Source organism: Podarcis cretensis (assembly GCF_951804945.1).
Source record: "Podarcis cretensis genome assembly, chromosome: 8".
Lineage (NCBI taxonomy): Eukaryota > Metazoa > Chordata > Lepidosauria > Squamata > Lacertidae > Podarcis > Podarcis cretensis.
This window is the reverse complement of record NC_137177.1, coordinates 5,533,402-5,551,872: the sequence shown is the minus strand read 5'-3', so window position 1 is coordinate 5,551,872 and position 18,471 is coordinate 5,533,402. Positions and strand designations below refer to the sequence as shown.

The 18,471-nt window shown below is 45.6% G+C and overlaps 1 protein-coding gene across 10 annotated transcripts in view; it reads left to right on the top strand.

Moving 5' to 3' along the window:
• The window catches only part of BICRA (BRD4 interacting chromatin remodeling complex associated protein), a 104,887-nt gene that overhangs the window by 69,945 nt on the left and 16,471 nt on the right, over positions 1 to 18,471 (top strand). For 5 of the 10 annotated variants that reach the window (XR_013841312.1, XM_079985267.1, XM_079985274.1 and 2 more), the window contains 8 exons: positions 4,619 to 4,664; positions 5,950 to 5,992; positions 6,478 to 6,543; positions 8,050 to 10,056; positions 11,189 to 11,524; positions 13,978 to 14,685; positions 15,370 to 15,694; positions 18,335 to 18,462. Coding sequence is in view for 9 of the 10 variants with exons in the window: in XM_079985267.1 (XP_079841393.1) it covers positions 4,624 to 4,664; positions 5,950 to 5,992; positions 6,478 to 6,543; positions 8,050 to 10,056; positions 11,189 to 11,524; positions 13,978 to 14,685; positions 15,370 to 15,694; positions 18,335 to 18,462 (3,654 nt within the window). In the remaining variant the exon portion in view is untranslated. Of the gene's footprint in view, positions 1 to 4,618; positions 4,665 to 5,949; positions 5,993 to 6,477; positions 6,544 to 8,049; positions 10,057 to 11,188; positions 11,525 to 13,977; positions 14,686 to 15,369; positions 15,695 to 18,334; positions 18,463 to 18,471 lie in introns of those variants that run through there. The other 5 variants (XM_079985272.1, XM_079985268.1, XM_079985273.1 and 2 more) reach the window with 3 other exon arrangements.

The following is an 18,471-nucleotide window of genomic DNA, read 5'->3' as shown; positions in this document are numbered from 1 at the left end:
CGTGGTCACCCTAACCCTGTCATTTTCCCAGCTTGAGGAGGCATTGGATCTTTACTCTGATGTTGCACTGAGCTTTGCTGTTCAGCACAGGTCATGAAGGATTCTCTCTGAGCTCATCGGGAAAGAGGGAGTTTGTCCCTGTTAGGCTGCACTTCACAGGTACAGTGGTGCCCCGCAAGACGAACGCCTCGCAAGACGGAAAACCCGCTAGACGAAAGGGTTTTCCGTTTTGGAGGCGCTTCGCAAAACGAATTTCCCTATGGGCTTGCTTCGCAAGACGAAAATGTCTTGCGAGTTCCTGCGGGGTTTTTTCCCTCCCCCCGCCCTTTTCCTAAGCCCTAAGCCGCTTATCAGCTGATCCGCTAAAAGCCGCTAAACCGCTAATAGCGCTAATCCGCTAAGCTGTCAATGGGCTTGCTTCGCAAGACGAAAAAACCGCTATACGAAGAGCCTCACGGAAGGGATTAATTTCGTCTTGCGAGGCACCACTGTACTCCTGCTGCAGTGACAATCTTGTGCTCTCCTCACTAACTCCTAGCTTAGAAGGGCAGGGCTTTCCATGCTCACCACGGGTGGAGAGACACTTTCTCCATGGCAAGCAAATATGTGGAATCCTGAGTGAAACCGTTTTTAAAGTTTCTTTCTGCAGCAGCCAGGAGAAGGAGCTGTGATCTGTTGATTTACTAAGTGGACATCTCTCTCCATGCCTTTTGAATAAATGCAACCTATCAAGCTGCCATTTTTATAGGTGGGGTTTTTTTTTTGTTTTGTTTTTTTTTGCAAATAAGTCTTTTTCAGGAAACAAGAAAGTTAATATTCCTCCAGGGATGGCCTGGATTCTTTGACCTTGCAAAGCTCTGAAAATCCAAGCTACAGAATTTAGAGGAATTTTTCTCTCCACCTTCCAACTGTGAAATACCTGTGGCCTTCTGATAATGTTACTCATTCACTAGAGATTGCAGGGAGGGAAGATACAGCTAGCTCCATGTCGTATTTCTCAATAATAATACCTGGGATTTTCAAACGCTTTGTCAAAATGATCTTTGTAACAAAGGGTTGTATATACCACATTTTTCGCTCTATAGGACGCACTTTTCCCCCTCCAAAATTTAAGGGGAAATGTGTTTGCGTGCTATGGAGCGAATGCAGGCTCCTTGGCTTCAGCGATAGCAACGCGAAGCCTCCGAAGCGCAGAGGGACTGCTCCCTCCATGCTCCAGAGGCTTTGCATTGCTTTCGCTGAAGCCTGGAGAGTAAGAGGGGTCGGTGCGCACCGACCCCTCTCGCTCTCCAGGCTTCAGGGATAGCCGCCTGAAGCCTTTGGAGCGCAGCTCGAGTTCCCGCTGTGTTCCGGAGGCTTCAGATTCCTTTTGCTGAAGCCGGGAGAGCAAGACTCTAAAATAAGGTGTGTCCTATAGAGCGAAAAATACGGTAGTTTATAGGAATGGAACATATTTGCTGTTTGTGTGCTTATAAAATAAAGCAAAAATCTATGCTATGAGGCAGGCTAACTTAGCCCTTGGCTAACTTAGCCCTCCAAGGCCCATAGCAAGTGTACCCATCTGCTTCCCTCCCTGCATGATCCTGCCCAAGGGCCACACCCCTCCCCAGCCATGCACCCCGTCAGTGTTTTTGTCTGGCTGGAATGTGTCCTTAAGGCTCTGATAATGACTTTTGATTTTTTGGATAGAGAGGTGTGTGTGTAGAAACTAGTCTATGGTAAAATTTACACTAATTACTGCATCCACTTTTGCCTCTAGCCACAGCCACCACTGGCATGTGGCTCCCAGAAGGTTACCCAGAGGGGAATGTGGCCCTTGAGCTGAAAAATATTTCTGACCTCATTCCAACATCCCAGAAAACCTCAACTGCCCATGATGCCCCATGGCACATGTCCTGCAAGCCCAGAATGTCTTGCCTGCACACTGTTAACTGTGTTCCAGTAGACATCGCTGCCAAATGAAGTGTGAACCAACTCTTGATTAGATTACTAAACAGGTTCTGCTGGTAAGATTTTGACTTAAACACTCCAAGGCACAGAGCTGTCAATAAAATGTGAATTTTTCATTTAGAACATGCACATAGCATTGATGGTCATCTGTTTATATCTCTGTGTCCAAATGTAGACAGTGGGAAAGGCGATTCGCTTTACTTTTTGAATTTGGGTCCATTCCCATGGGAGCATCCCACTCCTACCTGCCTTTGTTTGTCACTTGCAAAACATCCTATATGGTAAATCCTGGCTTTGGTTGTACAGTCTTGAGTAGCTCAAGCTAGCAAGTTGTTGCACTCACAACAGTTTGCTGCTAGGAAACCTGAGGTCTCAGAACCTGAGGAATCACTGAGAGAGTTGAGCAGTGCCTCCTGTATATGGTCAGACAGTAATTTATGGGGAGTAATTAAGCACATTCAATAGAAGTGTGTTTAACTGAATGCTCTAGGTTTTTCCCCCTCTTGCACTTTCACCGAACGAAAATCTGTCTTTCAGCTCTGCTGAAACACAGGGATTTGTTTTCTGTTGCTTTCCTGGCCTGCAACCAGCCAGTGTTGTTCAAATTCAGAGACGTCCCAGCAATTCTGTTATGTGTTTACAGCCGTCTCCATTGGGGAACTACCATGTGGTCACCATGCATGCTGGAGAGCATGTTTGCTATGCTATGTGCTTGGATATCGGCCGCTCTTGTACTCTGTTAGTCAGCTCACTCAGTGCTAAAAGGATATTGGATCCAGTGATCAGACTTGAATGGGCCTGTTGCATAGTTGCATTGATTCTCTGCAGAGCTCTGACTGGTTGGGAATTCCCAAGGAAACCCGGGAGGTCCTTTCTAGAATTGACAGAAAGGATGCTCACTAAACAGGAAAACCCACTCGATCTGTGACCTCTCACACTCTCTCTCCCTCTCTCTCTCTCTCTCTCTCACACACACACACACTTCTTTTACTCTTTTTAAATGCAGAAGTTGTCTTTCTGCTTACATGAAGAGTGTTGAGCTTATAAGCAAGGGGTTTCTTTTCCCCTGTCCCCAGTCCTGTTTAACTTGGATGGGCAAAGCTGGCAACAGCAAATGATTCAGGCTTCTCAAATTCTTGATACCTGCAGCAGAAATACCCCCCCCCCACCTCCAGGAAAGAATCCAAAGGAATCATTTGAAGAAAAGATCACCAAGCCTCTTCTGGGATATAGTTGCACTTCTTCAGTTTCCTTCTGCAAATCCAGGAAATATCCAAATGAATTTTGCACAAAATGTCTCTTGAGCCCTTAGCCTCTTGACAACCAAAGCTGTAAACCTGCAGATTATTTTCTAGTCAGATTTTCAGTGTGAGAGTTGAATTCACATTTTAATGCAAAATTGGGTATCTCTTTGGTAGTAAATAAATATAAATTATCTTCAGTGGGCAAACATTAACTGTTAAACACTTAGTATCATTGCAAGTTACCTATCAAATGTCACCAGATACTAAATACTAGAAAACCACTTTCAAATATTGAAATAAAATGTTATCCCTCATCAAATATCTATTTTTAAACACTCCACAAACAGTGTTAGAAACTGAGATATGAAAGCTAGGAGCTAAATGGCACCTTAAACCTAGGTTATGGGCCTAGCAACGGAATGTCTAGGTGTGCTTTTTAATAACAAGAATACAAAGCTGAAAATGAAGGAACTGCAGCTAAAATATTATGTTCATTTTTCATATGGTCTAGTCCTTCCCTTGCTCACCCCCTAATATTCTTAAGAGGGTCTCTTCTCCAGTCTTCAGAGATTAGATGAAAGTGGGGAGGCAGAAAAAGGTCCTCCTTTCCTTCCATTCTGCAGTTTTAATCTGAAATCTTAGGCGCAGTACTGCATCCAGAGCTCAGAAACTGCTTGCTCTAATGAAATTCCCTGTCGCAAAATGTCCCTAGAACAATGGGAGTTTCAAACACTGTTCACAAATATTTGAGCATTTAGAGAATATTTGCTGTTGTCTACATTTACAAAGGAGGATTGTGAGAAACAAGGGTGGTTTTTTAAAAAAGCTCTGTTCAAAAACCATGCTTGTCAGTTGTGCTAAAACAAGAGTGCCTTGAGAGAAGTTCAGCTGGGAGATCAAACCTTGACCAGCAGAATTACCTGATAGACTTAATTCTTCCTATTTTATTCCATAACTCAAGTAAATTGAAGAGAAGAATATATCTATGACTTCTTAATATGTGTCGGGGGTGTTAATGGAGTGTGGTAGATTGTTTTCTTTGCTTGGTATGCTAATATCCCAACATGCTAACATTGGTATCCAAAAAACATTGCATTGGTTCTGTAGCAAAGACCAGCAATAGGCTTGGGACTAGACTTTCCATAGAGATGTTGGGTGCTAATGCACTTAACAAAATATGGGGATACAGTTAATGCTTGGATGTAGTTTCAGCTCCAGAGAGTGGTGAACATTCTCAGTCTGCAGTTCAAGGTTAAGGCCAAGTGCCCAAGCGCTTCCAAAATCTTGGAGCCAGCATTACATGGACTGGGAAGGAAGTGTTTGCAGAGTTGCAGAACTGGGGGCTTGGTGTCAAAAGGAGCACTACACTAGCATGTCACATGTCGTTACACGATCGTAACACATTCTCTAACCTTTCCTTTCAGTTGACATGGATGATGAAGATGGCCGGTGCTTGCTAGATGTAATTTGGTAAGTATTTTCCCTTCGCCCATGAAAAGCGTGTTCTCTCTTGTGGCAAAAGGGTTTCGGAAACGGAGCATTCCATTGCAGATATTTTTGTTCTCTAGCTTAGCAAGCGCTGTACCTTTCAACCACGCTTGGTTCAAAATCTTGGAGCCCCTCTACATGACTGCTGCCTTGACAACTGTTGCTGCCTGTCTTTGGTGGAACACATGCCGCTTGGCCTGTTCTTGATCTTTATAGAGGATGCGCAGCTAGAACCAGAAGCTATCTCATTAAATCTGGCAGTCAGAGCTACATGAGGCTTCTCCAGAAAGAGAAAGTTGCTGTTATAGAATAAATGATGTTTTAGACCACGGATGGGGAGCTTCCACCCAATGAGCCAAATTAGGCTGATGAGGCCATTTCCCCCCAGCCGCACCAACTTATGGAAGGGTAGCCACTCCCTACTGAAAGCAGGCAGAAATCTTAGTAGCTGTGGCTTGAATTCAAGCTGATGCTAGAAAGGAAAGGTTTAAAGTACAATTATTGAGCATGATCCTGCATTTTTTCCCTTAAAGTTCTCACCTGTTGTCATATTGGAAGGTGGGCAGACCTGTGCATGGAGGGTGGGCCAGTTTTCTGGATCTTGCCCACCAATCAGATCCAGTTCCTCAACCCAGTATTGGACAGTAGATAGGTTTCTTACAGCCACAGACCAACGTAAGTTTATAAATAACATAATAAGAAAACCCAAGATTCATGGGGGAGCCAAGATTTTTTTTTAAGATCTGCTTGAGACATAGCTGTCAACTTTTCCCTTTTCTTGCGAGGAATCCTATTTGGAATAAGAGAATTTCCCATTAAAAAAGGGAAAAGTTGACAGCTATGGCTTGAGACCAGAAAAAAAAGGCTACCAGTTCAGTAATGTAAGAAGAAGAATTACTTAAAAAGTAAGAATTTCAGTGGGCCTTCCACTGGGTCTTGCAAGTTTCAGATAGCCTTGGGCCAATAATACTTAGCACTGACATATGATAACCATTAAATTCTGTTCTATAAGCACCATGTAAATAGATTTTGGATGTGGCTTGGTAATTAAGATCCTGAATAGAAAGGGAATACAAATGTGTTTGAGGACAGAAGTGGTGGAACCAAAACCAAGAAACCATTGGAATCCCCCCCACCCCCACCCCCACCAACATATTGATAAGGATAGGTATAGGCTCATTTGTCTGTTTTGGTACATAAATAACAGCATAGTTCTTTAGATGTTTACTTGTAAGTAAATTTCCTATGTCATTTCTCCCCCCCCCAGTGATCCTCAGGCATTGAACGATTTTTTACATGGATCTGAAAAGGTGAGGACTTGCTCTTCTGTATGTTTCTTTAAATGCTTATGTTGATGCATGACTAATTAACAAATAAAAAAGCCTCCAACTTAAGTTACCTTTGGCTTGTATGTCTACAATGAAAGAAGTGACACAGAGAACAGAGGTGGTGCCAATCCTAGAAATGAAATGCAGAGGGCACAGTTCTGCCAGCTGTTTTCTCTGAGACCTTTGAGGAATGAAGAATAAATGCAGTTAGAAAAAGACTTAGTAGTTACCTATGACAATTTACTTAATTTCTAGTTCAAAGCAAAACCATTCCACCAGCACAACTGAGAACTTGTTTACAGTTCCTAGGAAGAAACCAAGCCACTGAAAGGAAGTTACCTGGTGCCTTGGCCTGTGAATGAAGTGGTGCCCCTTTGTTTTTCCATTTCGTGTCAGTCTGACTCCTTGAACACTGTCAAGCTTAAATTTACATTCACATACAGTAATTTAAATCTTTTAAATTACAGATTGACAGTGATGATCTCTTGGACAACACAGGAGATGCAGCCAGTGCCTTCTTTGAGGGTGCTGGGGTATGTATTTTTCACCTCATTTTTACAGCACAGTTTATATCACTTTTAGAAACATCACGTCCTTTCTTTTACACATTTATCATTTTCATAATGCTCAATGCATGATGAAGCTATACAAGTTGTAATGTTACATTTCCACCATGGTGAGCACACACAATAGCAAAAAAAAAAGGCAAACTGAACATAGGAAGGCGAACAGGCTCTGTTAATGTCTTAGACACCTGATAAAATTGTTTAAATGCCACAGAAAGGCAATAAGCAATGTGCCATCCTGGTTGCGTTCCCTTTATTGTTAAACAGAAGTGTATATAGGTGTTTGTACAAGGAGGCAGAGTATGAGCAAAACTGATAGGAGTGGAAACCTCATTTCTCTCATGTCATCAGAAAAAAATCTGCATGTTCTACATTTGATTCTGAGCCTGGCATTTGTACGTGTGTTATAATGGAACAGTCAAAATAATTGAAATATATATTTTACTTTAGCCAGTTTCTACAGAAAATGCAGAGGCTGAGGTGTCAAAGAAAGAGGGATCAGTGTAAGGAAAATTGTCCTAGAGACTCTTCATAGCCCTGTGTGGTATTCCATATGTAGCTTCAAGAGTGATTTGATTTCACCCACACAGTTATTGGCACTGGGCACAATGGATGGTAGCAGCGCAGTGCTAGGATTTGTGTGATCAGCCCACATTTATTTTGAACCATTTGCTTGGAATGTTGGTTGTCTCTGGGTTTCACATTTGCTGTTCTCTTGCTGTCCTCTTCTGTCCTGATGCTTTGTTCTGCTCCGTGGGGAGGGCCTGATCACGGTGATCAGCTTAGTAAAGGTTGGAGGGTTGCAAAAGCTTGGGAAAGATTTCTTTCAGAATGAGGTCAAGAACTTCCATTTGTGTGCCTTGGGAACCTGGATACTGAAGTGCTTTTGTCTTATACCAGATGTTTTGTTGCAAGGTCTGATATAAGACAGAAAATGCTTACCACCCTTTGTCCAGCATAAGCAGCAGTCAATAGGGTATGTGTGCACTGTAATAATGTATATTAAGGGCTGATCTAAGGAAATCTATGGTTGCATCTCCTAACTCCACACACACACCCCAAAACACACCTTTTTGCTTAAAAGCCCTTTGGCAAGGAAGGCTAATTTGGATTAGTGTCACTGAGGAGGGTTTTTTAAAAAAATCTACTCCTGCACTGTTTTCCACCTTAAATCGCCTTCATCAAAGTGGTCTAGCTTTGTGGAGGGAAAGGTACTTGCATGTGTGTGCTTTTTCACTTCTGTGGCTAACAGCAATTGGGAGGGCAGTTTAAATTTGAGAAGTAGCATGGAGGAAGGAGTTAAACCGTGTCTAATTTGGCCCAAAAAAATTAAAACCAAGAAGGTGCTGTTCCATAGCACCTAGAAAAAAGGCATAAACTGTTGAGCACAGAAAAATATAAAAATTCTGTTTTATTTCTATCACTGAAAGCTTACTTTTTTCTCTGTGTGCTTAATCTTTACTCTTTTTTTAGCTGCACGTACAAGAAACCTCTGGCAATCATCTGAGCACTGAACAGAGCCAGCCCACAACAAGTGTTGACTTAGACTTCCTGGAAGATGACATCCTGGGGTCACCTTCAGGGGGCGGGGCCAACCTACAGAACTCAGACCAGCCCTGTGACATTCTCCAGCAGAGCCTGCAGGAGGCAAACATCACTGAGCAGACTCTGGAGGCAGAGGCAGAACTGGATCTGGGGTCTTTTCAGCTCCCTACGCTTCAGCCAGTTGTCCACACCGCCTCTGATGTCACACCACAGATTTTCTCTGGTGGAGCTGACCTTATTGGACTGCAGCAACCTGCAGTCTTAACTCATCAAGCATTGGTGCAGCAGTCAGTTGGAGCCGATGTTGTCAACAAGGCCATCAGCGTGCAACCTTTCCTCCAGCAAGTTGGCTTGGGAAACGTCACCATACAGCCCATTTCCAACCTTCAAGGGTTGCCAAATGGGAGTCCCAGTGGAGCGCTGGGCATTGGGCAGATTCAAGTGGTTGGCCAGCAAGTGATGGCGATTAACCAATCTGCTCAGCAGATCATCGCTAAGCAAGTTCAGTCTTCCCAAGTGGCCACCATGCCAGTTGGAAGTTACATCACTCAGACAGCAGCAGAACAGCAACAGGTCACCCTTACTTCGGCTGGGGTGTCTCCCCAGAATGCAGGCCTTGTCATCCAGAAGAACCTCCCAGCAGTAGCCACAACAACACTGAATGGAAGCTCCATGTTTGGGAGTGTATCTGCTACACAGGGCTCCCAGCCTCTGACAGTCACGTCAAACTTGAGCAGCCCGCTGGTACAGGCCCAAAACGTGATCATTCACCGGACACCCACACCAATTCAACCCAAACCCCCAGGAGTCCTCCAGCAGAAGCTGTATCAGATCACCCCTAAAACATTTTGCCCCAACAATGCTACCCTTACCATCCAGAATGAGGCCGCCCTCCAACAACAGAAGGCCCAGCAGAACCTAACATTTATGGCAGGCAAGGCTGGGCAAAACGTGGTGCTCTCTGGATTCCCCCCGGGTCTGCCTGCCAACATGTTCAAGCAGCCCCCACCACAGCAGCAGGCCCTTAGCAAACCCATGAGTGTCCACTTGCTGAATCAAGGCAGCAGTATTGTTATCCCAGCGCAGCATGTCCCCCAGGCAATGCTACAGGGTCAAAACCAGTTCCTTCTCCCAGGACAGCTGACCGGCACTTCGGCAGTCCAGATTCCCCAACAGCTGTCAGCCTTGCAGGCTAATATGGGTGGCCAGATCTTAACCACCTCGCATCCTAGTGGGCAGACTCACATCATCACCAGCCAAGGGCCTGGCGGGCAGCTAATAACGAATCAAGCGCTGCCTGCCCAAATCCTCACCAATCAAAACCTGGCAAGCCAATTAAACCTGGGGCAGGTACTGACGTCGCAGAATGCACACGGCACTGCCCACATTCTCTCTGCTCCTATCCAGTTGCAACCTGGACAGGTTGGCCAGCCGACACTCTTCCAGATGCCTGTCTCTCTAGCCGGTAGCCTGACAACTCAGAGTCAGCCCACCATCACAGCCTCCCTGGCCAGCGGTGCCATTAATCAGACAGGTCAGACTGTTATCCAAGGAGTCACCCTGCCTAACCAAGTGGCTATGTTGAATGCCACCGAGAACCTCAACCAAACTGTGACCATCCAAGCACCCCCTAGTGCCAGCAGCCAGAGCCCAGGTCTCATTCAGCCACAGCCGACCTCCAGCACCAACCTGCTGCCAAGCAGCGACCAAGCCAACATATTAACCGTCCAGTCCACTTCCCAGTCCTCGGCTCCTTCCCAGCTTCAGCTGAATGTACAGCAGCAAACTCCGCCGCCTCAGCAGCCAGCACAGCTACCCGTGACTTCGCAGCCCAGTCCCAGCTTGGTGGCATCTAGTCCTGAAAAGATTATCTTGGGCCAGGCAGCTGCTGGAACCATCATCTCCCAGGATTCTATGCAGATGTTCCTGCAGCAGGCAAGTGAAAGGTTTCCTAGAATTACAGCTAGTTTGCTTAGTTTGTTTTCTCTGTCCGTGCATGTTCCAGCTTATTAAGGAAATATTAACTGATAACGTCAAGGAAGTTGTGTGGCCATTACTCCATTAAATCATTAAGTAGGTTTATGTCAGTTTCCTAATATTCACATATGATAAATTGTTATGATAAAATTCAAATTTCCCAGCTGTAGAACTGAGATTGAGTAATCGCTGTGGGCATCTAGCCCCATTCCACCCCAAAGAATAACAATATAGGTGTTTGTTTGTTTGTTTATTTCCACCTGAATCAAATTTCCAGTTTGGCTGCTCACAGGAAGGCAGGAGAACAGTTTGTGTGTTTTTGCTATTCATGTGGCACAGTTGTGAACTAAAGGTAAAGGTAAAGGGACCTCTGACTGTTAGGTCCAATTGCGGATGACTCTGGGGGTGCGGCGCTCATCTCTCTTTATTGGCCAAGGGAGCCGGCGTACAGTTTCCAGGTCATGTGGCCAGCGTGACTGAGCTGCTTCTGGCAAGCCAGAGCAGCGCACGAAAATGCCATTTACCTTCCCGCTGAAATGGTACCTATTTATCTACTTGCACTTTGACGTGCTTTTGAACTGCTAGGTTGGCAGGAGTTGGGACCAAGCAACGGGAGCTCACCCCATTGCAGGGATTCGAACTGCCGACCTTCTGATCGGCAAGCCCTAGGCTCTGTGATTTAGACCACAGCGCCAGCCGTGATTAAAAACAGTATTCTGCAAGTGGGCCCAGACCCCTGTTTGAATGTGAAGTATAGGTTATATGGCTTCCATTGACTGTGAGCCTCATATATCACAAAGGAGCTTGCTTGCTTCCTTCTTTGCCCTAAAAGCAAATTCTTTGAAACTTGGCGTCAGGCATGACCTTCTGCATATTCTTTATTTTTGTGTCTTTCACATTACGAGTTGCCGAGAGGGGAAGTGGGGGCTCTGAAACCAGAATTTAGGATGCAATTCTAAGGCCGTGTCTGCTTAGGGGAGCAGGACTCAGAGCATGTGCATACACAGTAATCAGCATTGACAAAACGTGGGTGGTAGAAGCAGGTAGTTGTCATAAATGTGGTCCATGCTAAATCTCTTGGAAATTTCAGAAGGATCGGAGCCAGCAGCAGCAGCAGCAGCAGCAGCAACAGCAGCAGCAGCAGCAATTTTATTCACCAGCCCTGAAAATGCAGCAGGAGAGCAGTATGAACGAATCCACAGTACCTCCCCACCTGCCTATGCCTCTGCCCATCTACAGCATAGCCACCACTGCCCTCAACACCACAAGCAGTGTCCCAGCCTCGGTGATAGTCAGCAGCAGCGTAGGCGCAGCCCTGCAGCCGCCTGCCAGCCGAGAGCTGAGCCAGAACCACAACCTGCCGCCGGTGGAGTCCAAAGTACCTCAGTTCTCAGCCGGCCCTCCCCAGCAGGCAATGGCTTGCCAGGTAGCCCCTTACCTGTTTGCAAATCCACAAAGTCGCCTCGCTTTGGCCTGTCCTCCTGCCTTGAGCCCTTCTGTCTAACATGTCTGGCCATTCTTAGTCTTCCTTTCAGCTTCTTGCTTTCTCCTGCACATTCTCTGTGCAGAATGCGTACACACACACACACACACACACACACACACACACAATATTAGCATCTCATTTCGGTTCGCACTTGCATTCTCCCACACTTCAAAACAAAGGCAAGGCTTGGGTGTTGGTGGTGACACAATTTTGAAAATAGCAATGAAGTCTCCCCCTTGTGGAAGTTTGGTGACCAATACAGGAGGAATGAATATTTTCATTAGTGTAGTTACCTCCTGCCTAGCAACTAAGAGGACCACTGACCATTACATGTAAGGTTACCGTGTGTGTGTTCATTTTTGCTGTCCCTTTAGCAATACCCTGACATACAGAAATGAGACATATGAAAGAAAGTGACAGAAAAAGCTTTGCTTAGTTCATTTCTTCAGGCCAGGCTGGGGGGCAGGGAGCACTACCTACTTGTTAGTGCACTAATTAATATCTTTAATACTGGTGTACTTCCATGGAGTAGTCAGTTTGATCCTGAACTCAGACACACAAATACTAGGGAGAGAGACAGAGGTATGGATGACACACTGAGATGTAGACATAGCATCCCCTCCCTTTTAGGTTACCGCAGAAACGCTAAAAAGAAAGAAAATGGTTATTCGTTTAAAAATTAAACAACTGAAACATTATTTGGAACTTTTCCTAAGCACAGTCATAAATTATAATCTCTATATTTTATATTTTCCAAACTTGTTTTAGTCTCCTATAAGTAGATATTGTGAACCATGCAGACATTACTATGGTGCCACCTGTATCTGCAAAGAATGGATCTAAGTTTTAAAACATGCACCTTCCTTGCCTCTGTGGTGAATATTTTGAAGGTTTATATACATTTCTGTATATGTACAGGACCAGTAAAGCTCAGTAAAACTGGCATGGAATCTAGCTTTCTTATAACAAAAAGCAATCACATCCTCTTTAATGCTCCACCCTTGCTCTTTTAAATAAAATAATAATTTGTTCTGCTTTGGAAAAAAGCAACAGATAGAGGGAAACAATCTGCATTTACTGATGGTGGATAGTTTAGTTCACAAAGAGCTTTACTTACCTCTTCCTTTATGCCCAAATTAAAAACAAGAAAAAAGGAAAGATGGACATGGCATATGGCCTTGCTGTAGCATAAAAAAAGACCACTGGTTCCTTTCCTGAAGGAATTTACAATCCAAGGGATGGGCACATCTGATTTCAGGCAGATTATGTTTTTATTTTTTTAGCACATGGGTGAACACACAACAATCCAGAAATAGGCAAACACCTCTAGGATCAGCCAAAGGCTTTTCCCCTCTTACTGATCCTGTTGCCAGACTGTGGCCATCACCTGTTTGTCTCTTTCCCCTGTTGCTGCTCTTGCTTGCTTCCCTTTCGATCCTAACTAACCCTGAGAGGTGGTGGTTCTGCTGCTGCTGCTGCCTTTTCTTGCTTTTCTTCCCGTCTTCTCCTCTGTCCCTCCAGAGCTGTGCACTGCACTTGTGGTATGTTGCCATCTCCTACCAGAATGTGTATCTCTTTCCTTCCTGTATATATTGTTCTTTAAGCAGAGAAGTATTACTTGCAAATTGAGTGTCATAAATTCTACTTGCGTGTTAGTAATGTTGCAAATACTATAGTGCAAGCTGTACAGGAGTTAGCAGAGGACTTGCTATTCTGTAGGGGTGCCCTAGGCAGGCTGGAGAAGTGGCATTTAATACAACAGAGCTCAGGTAGATTTTGTTGCCCAAGAAAGGGTGACTGGGCAGATTGAAAGGGTGGGGCGTGTATTTGTCTAATTGGAATTAGAAGACATGAACTCCCTTCTCCCTGTTCCCCAAAATATTGAAAGAAGCCAACTTCTTCCTGCCTTCCTTAGGATAAGATTTTTGAGATAAGCTTTTGGTTTAGCCATTTGACATTTTAAGAAACACTTTTTGGTACCTTCCTTGTATTTATTTCTTCGTTGCCTTGGTCACTATGGTTTAAAAGGCAAAATCTTTTCAAGCAACATCTTTTACAGCCAAGCTTTGCAAACAAGCCGAGGCAGTGAAATAAATTTGGCAGGTACCTACCAGTATTCCCAGTGGGACAGCATGAGAATCTGACACCGTGCCCCAGAAAGCTTCCCCTCCTGTTTCAGGGTCTCTCACAGTGTGAACTGATGATGAAGGGAAGGAGGAAACAAGCAGCCTCATTGACTCACAAAGCTGGCAATTGCGAGCTTTGGACTTCATAATTCTTGGCTGCTTCTGCTGGATTGTGGTGCCTAGGCACCTCAGAGTATCTTCACAAGAGACTTCTAACCCAGTTTACTCTTTCCTTTCTTCCCCCCCCCCCCCAACTCCTTTTTTCAGTTGCCTTCAGGGCAGCAGAAACTTCCTGGAGCCTCCCCATCCCATTCGCTACCTCATCCTTCAGTGGGCGAGAGCCCCCAGCTCCAGCCCACACACCTTTCACAGATGCAGTCCCCACACCAGTCCCGCCCTCCGTCTCAGCCTCAGCCACTGTCCCGGCCACCGTCCCGGCCTCACTCGAGGCCTCCTTCCCAACCGCAGACTTTGTCCAGGCCTCCTTCCGAGCCCCTGTCACGGTCCTGCACCCCCCAGACCCAGATGCAGAATCTGTATGTGATTCAGAATCAGATTGCTTCCTCTCCTCATGGTCCCAACCAGCATCCTCTGCGGCCCCCATCGCAGCCTCAGGTATCATTCCAAGCACCACAGGCCCAGCCAGAGGGGCAGCCTCAGCTGGCAACCCCTCCACATCTGCAGCTACAGGTCCAGCTTGCTCCACAGCTCCAGCCGCAGGCCGAATCCCAAGTGCAGGCCCGGCTACAGCCCCAGATTCAGGCTGCATCTGAGGTGCAGCACACCCATTCCCCCCATTTCCAGCTCCAGTTCTCTGCCCAGGGCCCTATCAAGCCCCCCACCCCGACCCAGGCGCTTCATCTGACGCCGGAGCAGCAGAGGAGTTTTCAGATGGTTCCGAATCAGTTCCAGGCTCTTTCTGCAATTCCAGCACCCATACCTCAGCAGAAGCAGTTAATGGATCGGTTTCAGCAGGTAAAGCAATCACATTCCATAGAAATTGGTGGAAAAGGGAATCGGGTTAATTGTGAAGCCCTCTCACTGCGACAAAATGATTCCATCTGTACAAAATAGAGTGGTATGGCCTCGGCTTATGGGCAATTGGCTGTACCAAGGAGACCCCAGCCACCAGGCCTGCCTCAAAGACACTCTTTGCACCCACCCCTTCCAAATACCTATTCCATTTCAAATATGGGCAGCCCCCCCCCCAGCCAATGTTGTCTTGTTTTTCCATTCAGAATTTTTTTCTTAACAGCTGGATGCCTACCCACCAAAATGCTCTTTGAAAACTTTACAGGAACTCATCCTTGAGCATGGCCTACTTGGCCATGGATACGCAGGATGAACCAACTATTTAAATGCCACTACCAGATGTCAGAGCTCTAAGGTCTATGCTCTTACTGCTTGTGGGTACTTCTAGCCACCAGGAGGCCAGGCAGTTTCCTGTGCTGATAAAAGACCAGCTCTTGCCTTTGACTTCTCCGCCAGTTAAAAACAGGCATCAGTGTCTCTTAAGTGCGAGGTCCTTATATTGAGCACCTTAAGCAAGGAAGATGGAAAGGAAGTTGCAGTAGGAAAGAGCTTTTAACATAATTTGGCACGCTCACAGTGTTGCCAGTGGCTTTTGTGGGTTATTCTCTGGCTTTTTATTCTATGCAGATGCCCCAGGGGATTATTCTACAAACGAAGCAGCCAACTTCCACTAGCCAAGCACCACCTGTGCTGAGCCAGTTCAGCAGCCAGCCCTCCTCAGTCTTGGTTAGCAGCCAAGGACAGCAGGTCACAGTATCAACAAGCCAGGCACCACCAGTTCACAGCCATGCTCCTGTGCCTGCCACCGTTCAGCCTTCCAATGCAGTTTCGAGCAAGGCGGCTCCAGTGCTTGAAAAGGGGCAGGTCCAGAGAGGAGGAGGAGGGCAGCCTGCACAACCTACATCACTCCTCCAGCAACAAACACCTGTGTTGGTCAAATCGGCATCAACATGTACGTTGATAAAACACTGTTTTGTGTATGCTTGTGGGGCTGAATTTGGGGGAGAGGAGGACTGCATTGTTTTATCAATCTTTCCAAGTGTTGCTGCTTGTCTTTTGCTCCATATACAGTGGTGCCCCGCAAGACAAACGCCTCGCAAGACGGAAAACCCGCTAGACGAAAGGGTTTTCCATTTTGGAGGCGCTTCGCAAAACGAATTTCCCTATGGGCTTGCTTTGCAAGACGAAAATGTCTTGCGAGTTCCTGCAGGGTTTTTTCCCCCTTTTCCTAAACCCTAAGCCGCTTATCAGCTGATCTGCTAAAAGCCGCTAAACCGCTAATAGCGCTAATCCGCTAAACTGTCAATGGGCTTGCTTCGCAAGACAAAAAAACCACTATATGAAGAGCCTCACGGAACGGATTAATTTCGTCTTGCGAGGCACCACTGTATTTGTGTATATCTGCATGTTGGTAAATAGTTTCTTTTCCCCTGTGTCGTTCACTCTTCCAACCATATGCATGCATGCACCTGTCTGTATGTGCAGTCCAGTGTAGAAAGCAAAGGAAATACTTGCAAGCTTTGCAGAAGATAATGGTTTTTTGAGACAACTGACTAGTGTGAGAAACTGCAGAGTAAAATTTGCACTGTTCAGCTTCATACAAAATGGTGTGCTTTTTCATCCCCGGTTGTTAGGACTGGCCTTGCTACAAGGCAGGTGGAGGTGCCCACATCAGGTACTGCAGCCCACCTTCCTGTCCCTTGCAGCTGCTGAGGGTTATTCCTAGGTTTTGAGAAGAGGGTTCATGCCACAACGAAACAGGAAATGAGTTGCTGATGGCAGGCGACACAGTCAATAATTATTCCTAAAGCCAATAATAGCCAAGGTATATAAATAAATGAATAAGGCACTGGTATGTGTGCATTCCACAAAAAAGATTTAAGCCACCCCAAATCAGATATCCATACCTCCAGGAAAGTGTCCTCTATGATATGGCATGGAATTGAGTGCAGATCAATTCTTTGCTTTGGAATCAATGATCTGTCAGACATTTGGAGTGGCTCAAAGCTTATTGTGAGGAGCACACAGCCAGTTTCCTCCCACCTTGGCAATTGCAGGCATCACCTCACGCAGGAGTTACATTTCAGAACTGTATATGTTGTCCTGTGCTTTTTGCATATGCATTGTTATCTGCCCAGAGATCACCTTATAAAGGGCAAGATATAACACTCATAAACACACACGTGTATATATATTATATATGTCACTGAGTTCTGTGAGGAGAAGGGAAAAGATAGACTCAGGAGTAATTGCCCTTTCTATTACACAGAATCTGGAATAAACTACTACTGACCCTTTATATTTTTTCCTCTCCGAAATTAAGATCCTAATCAATTCCTCATGCAAGTTTGCTCCAACTTGGATGGGTTTTTAAGGCACATATTTGAATTTTTGTGGGCTTTTAAGGTTTTGATGCCTTATCTCCAAAATCACTAGAGATAGAAACTTGTCCCCCCCCCCCACTTTTTTAAAAGCAAGAATCCTGTTACACCCCCTCCCCTTCCACACATGAAAGTCCAGATTCCATGTGGAATTCTGCCTGCCTGCCTGCCATGGCCAGGGGAAAGAAGGCTTCCATTGTCTTTTTCCAGATTGATTGAAAAACCAAACAAGATCTGACTTAGCAACATTATCCCCCCACCCCCACCCCCCATTGCTCTCAGCTTTTCCTGCAGTATTCTTCCCCCTGCTCTTCCACATAAGATTCAAACATCTAGCCCTTTCTCCGTTATTGTACTCATTAAAGATTCCTTGGCACATTTCCTGAGAGCAGGAATGTTAGCCCTGCTGGCCTGGCTAACCTCCAGTATGAATAATGGCCTTCTCCCAGTCCTTTGCAATGGAAGGGCAGAGACTCTTTGCTTTCTTCACTGAACTGGTGGAGCAATCAAAGGGTTGGCTTTGGACGCAAGAGCTAGGATGGCCAGCTACGGAATGTCAGGGACTGCTGTAGTCTCCAGACATCCTTCAGGATGGTCTGTATCCATTTTTAAAAATGCTGCCTTTTAGGGGCTTTACGCTTATGTACTTGGGAGTAGCCTGGCCATAATCAAGGGGGAGAAAAGAACATTAGGAGTCAGACAGACTCTTTCAGAAGCCAGCTTGGATGGAAAAAGAAGTTGAAAGTGCCAGCAAGGGGAGATAGCCTGTTCTTGCTGATATGCTCTGGTATCTTATCTTCTCCCTTCCGTTTCCTCCTGGCAGTGGTTAAATGAGAGGAGCCAGGCCTTAAATCACCTTAGAAAATTAAACCTCGTTTCTATGTTTGGCTTCTGGTTGCAAGGGTAGGGGAGAAGGTGGCTACCAAGTTCCGCCCATGACTGCAAACATTGTGTTTGTGGGGAGAGGGAGAAAAGCTTGCTCCCACAATCTTCAGTCCATCCACTCCCTAGCTACAGGTTTTTTAGGGACCAGTGATGCTCGAGCATCTGTAAAAAAAAAGAAATTGCACCACCGGGCACCATATAGAAAATCCAAAAGAGAGATGTAGGACTCAAACTGAGATTCCAGACACTATTTTTTACAACTTGAAAATGTTCCATATATCATTTTGAAATCTCACTCGCTTGTATTTTCTTCCCCATTTCTCTAGCTATTGCTGCTGCAGCTCCTTCAGAGAGTAAAACATTTTCCAGCAGCGCCACAGCCATTTCGGGAGGGAAAGCAGCCACTGGGCAAGCAAAACCTGCAGGTCCTCTTGCCATTCAGCAGCCAGTTCAGGTGGGATTG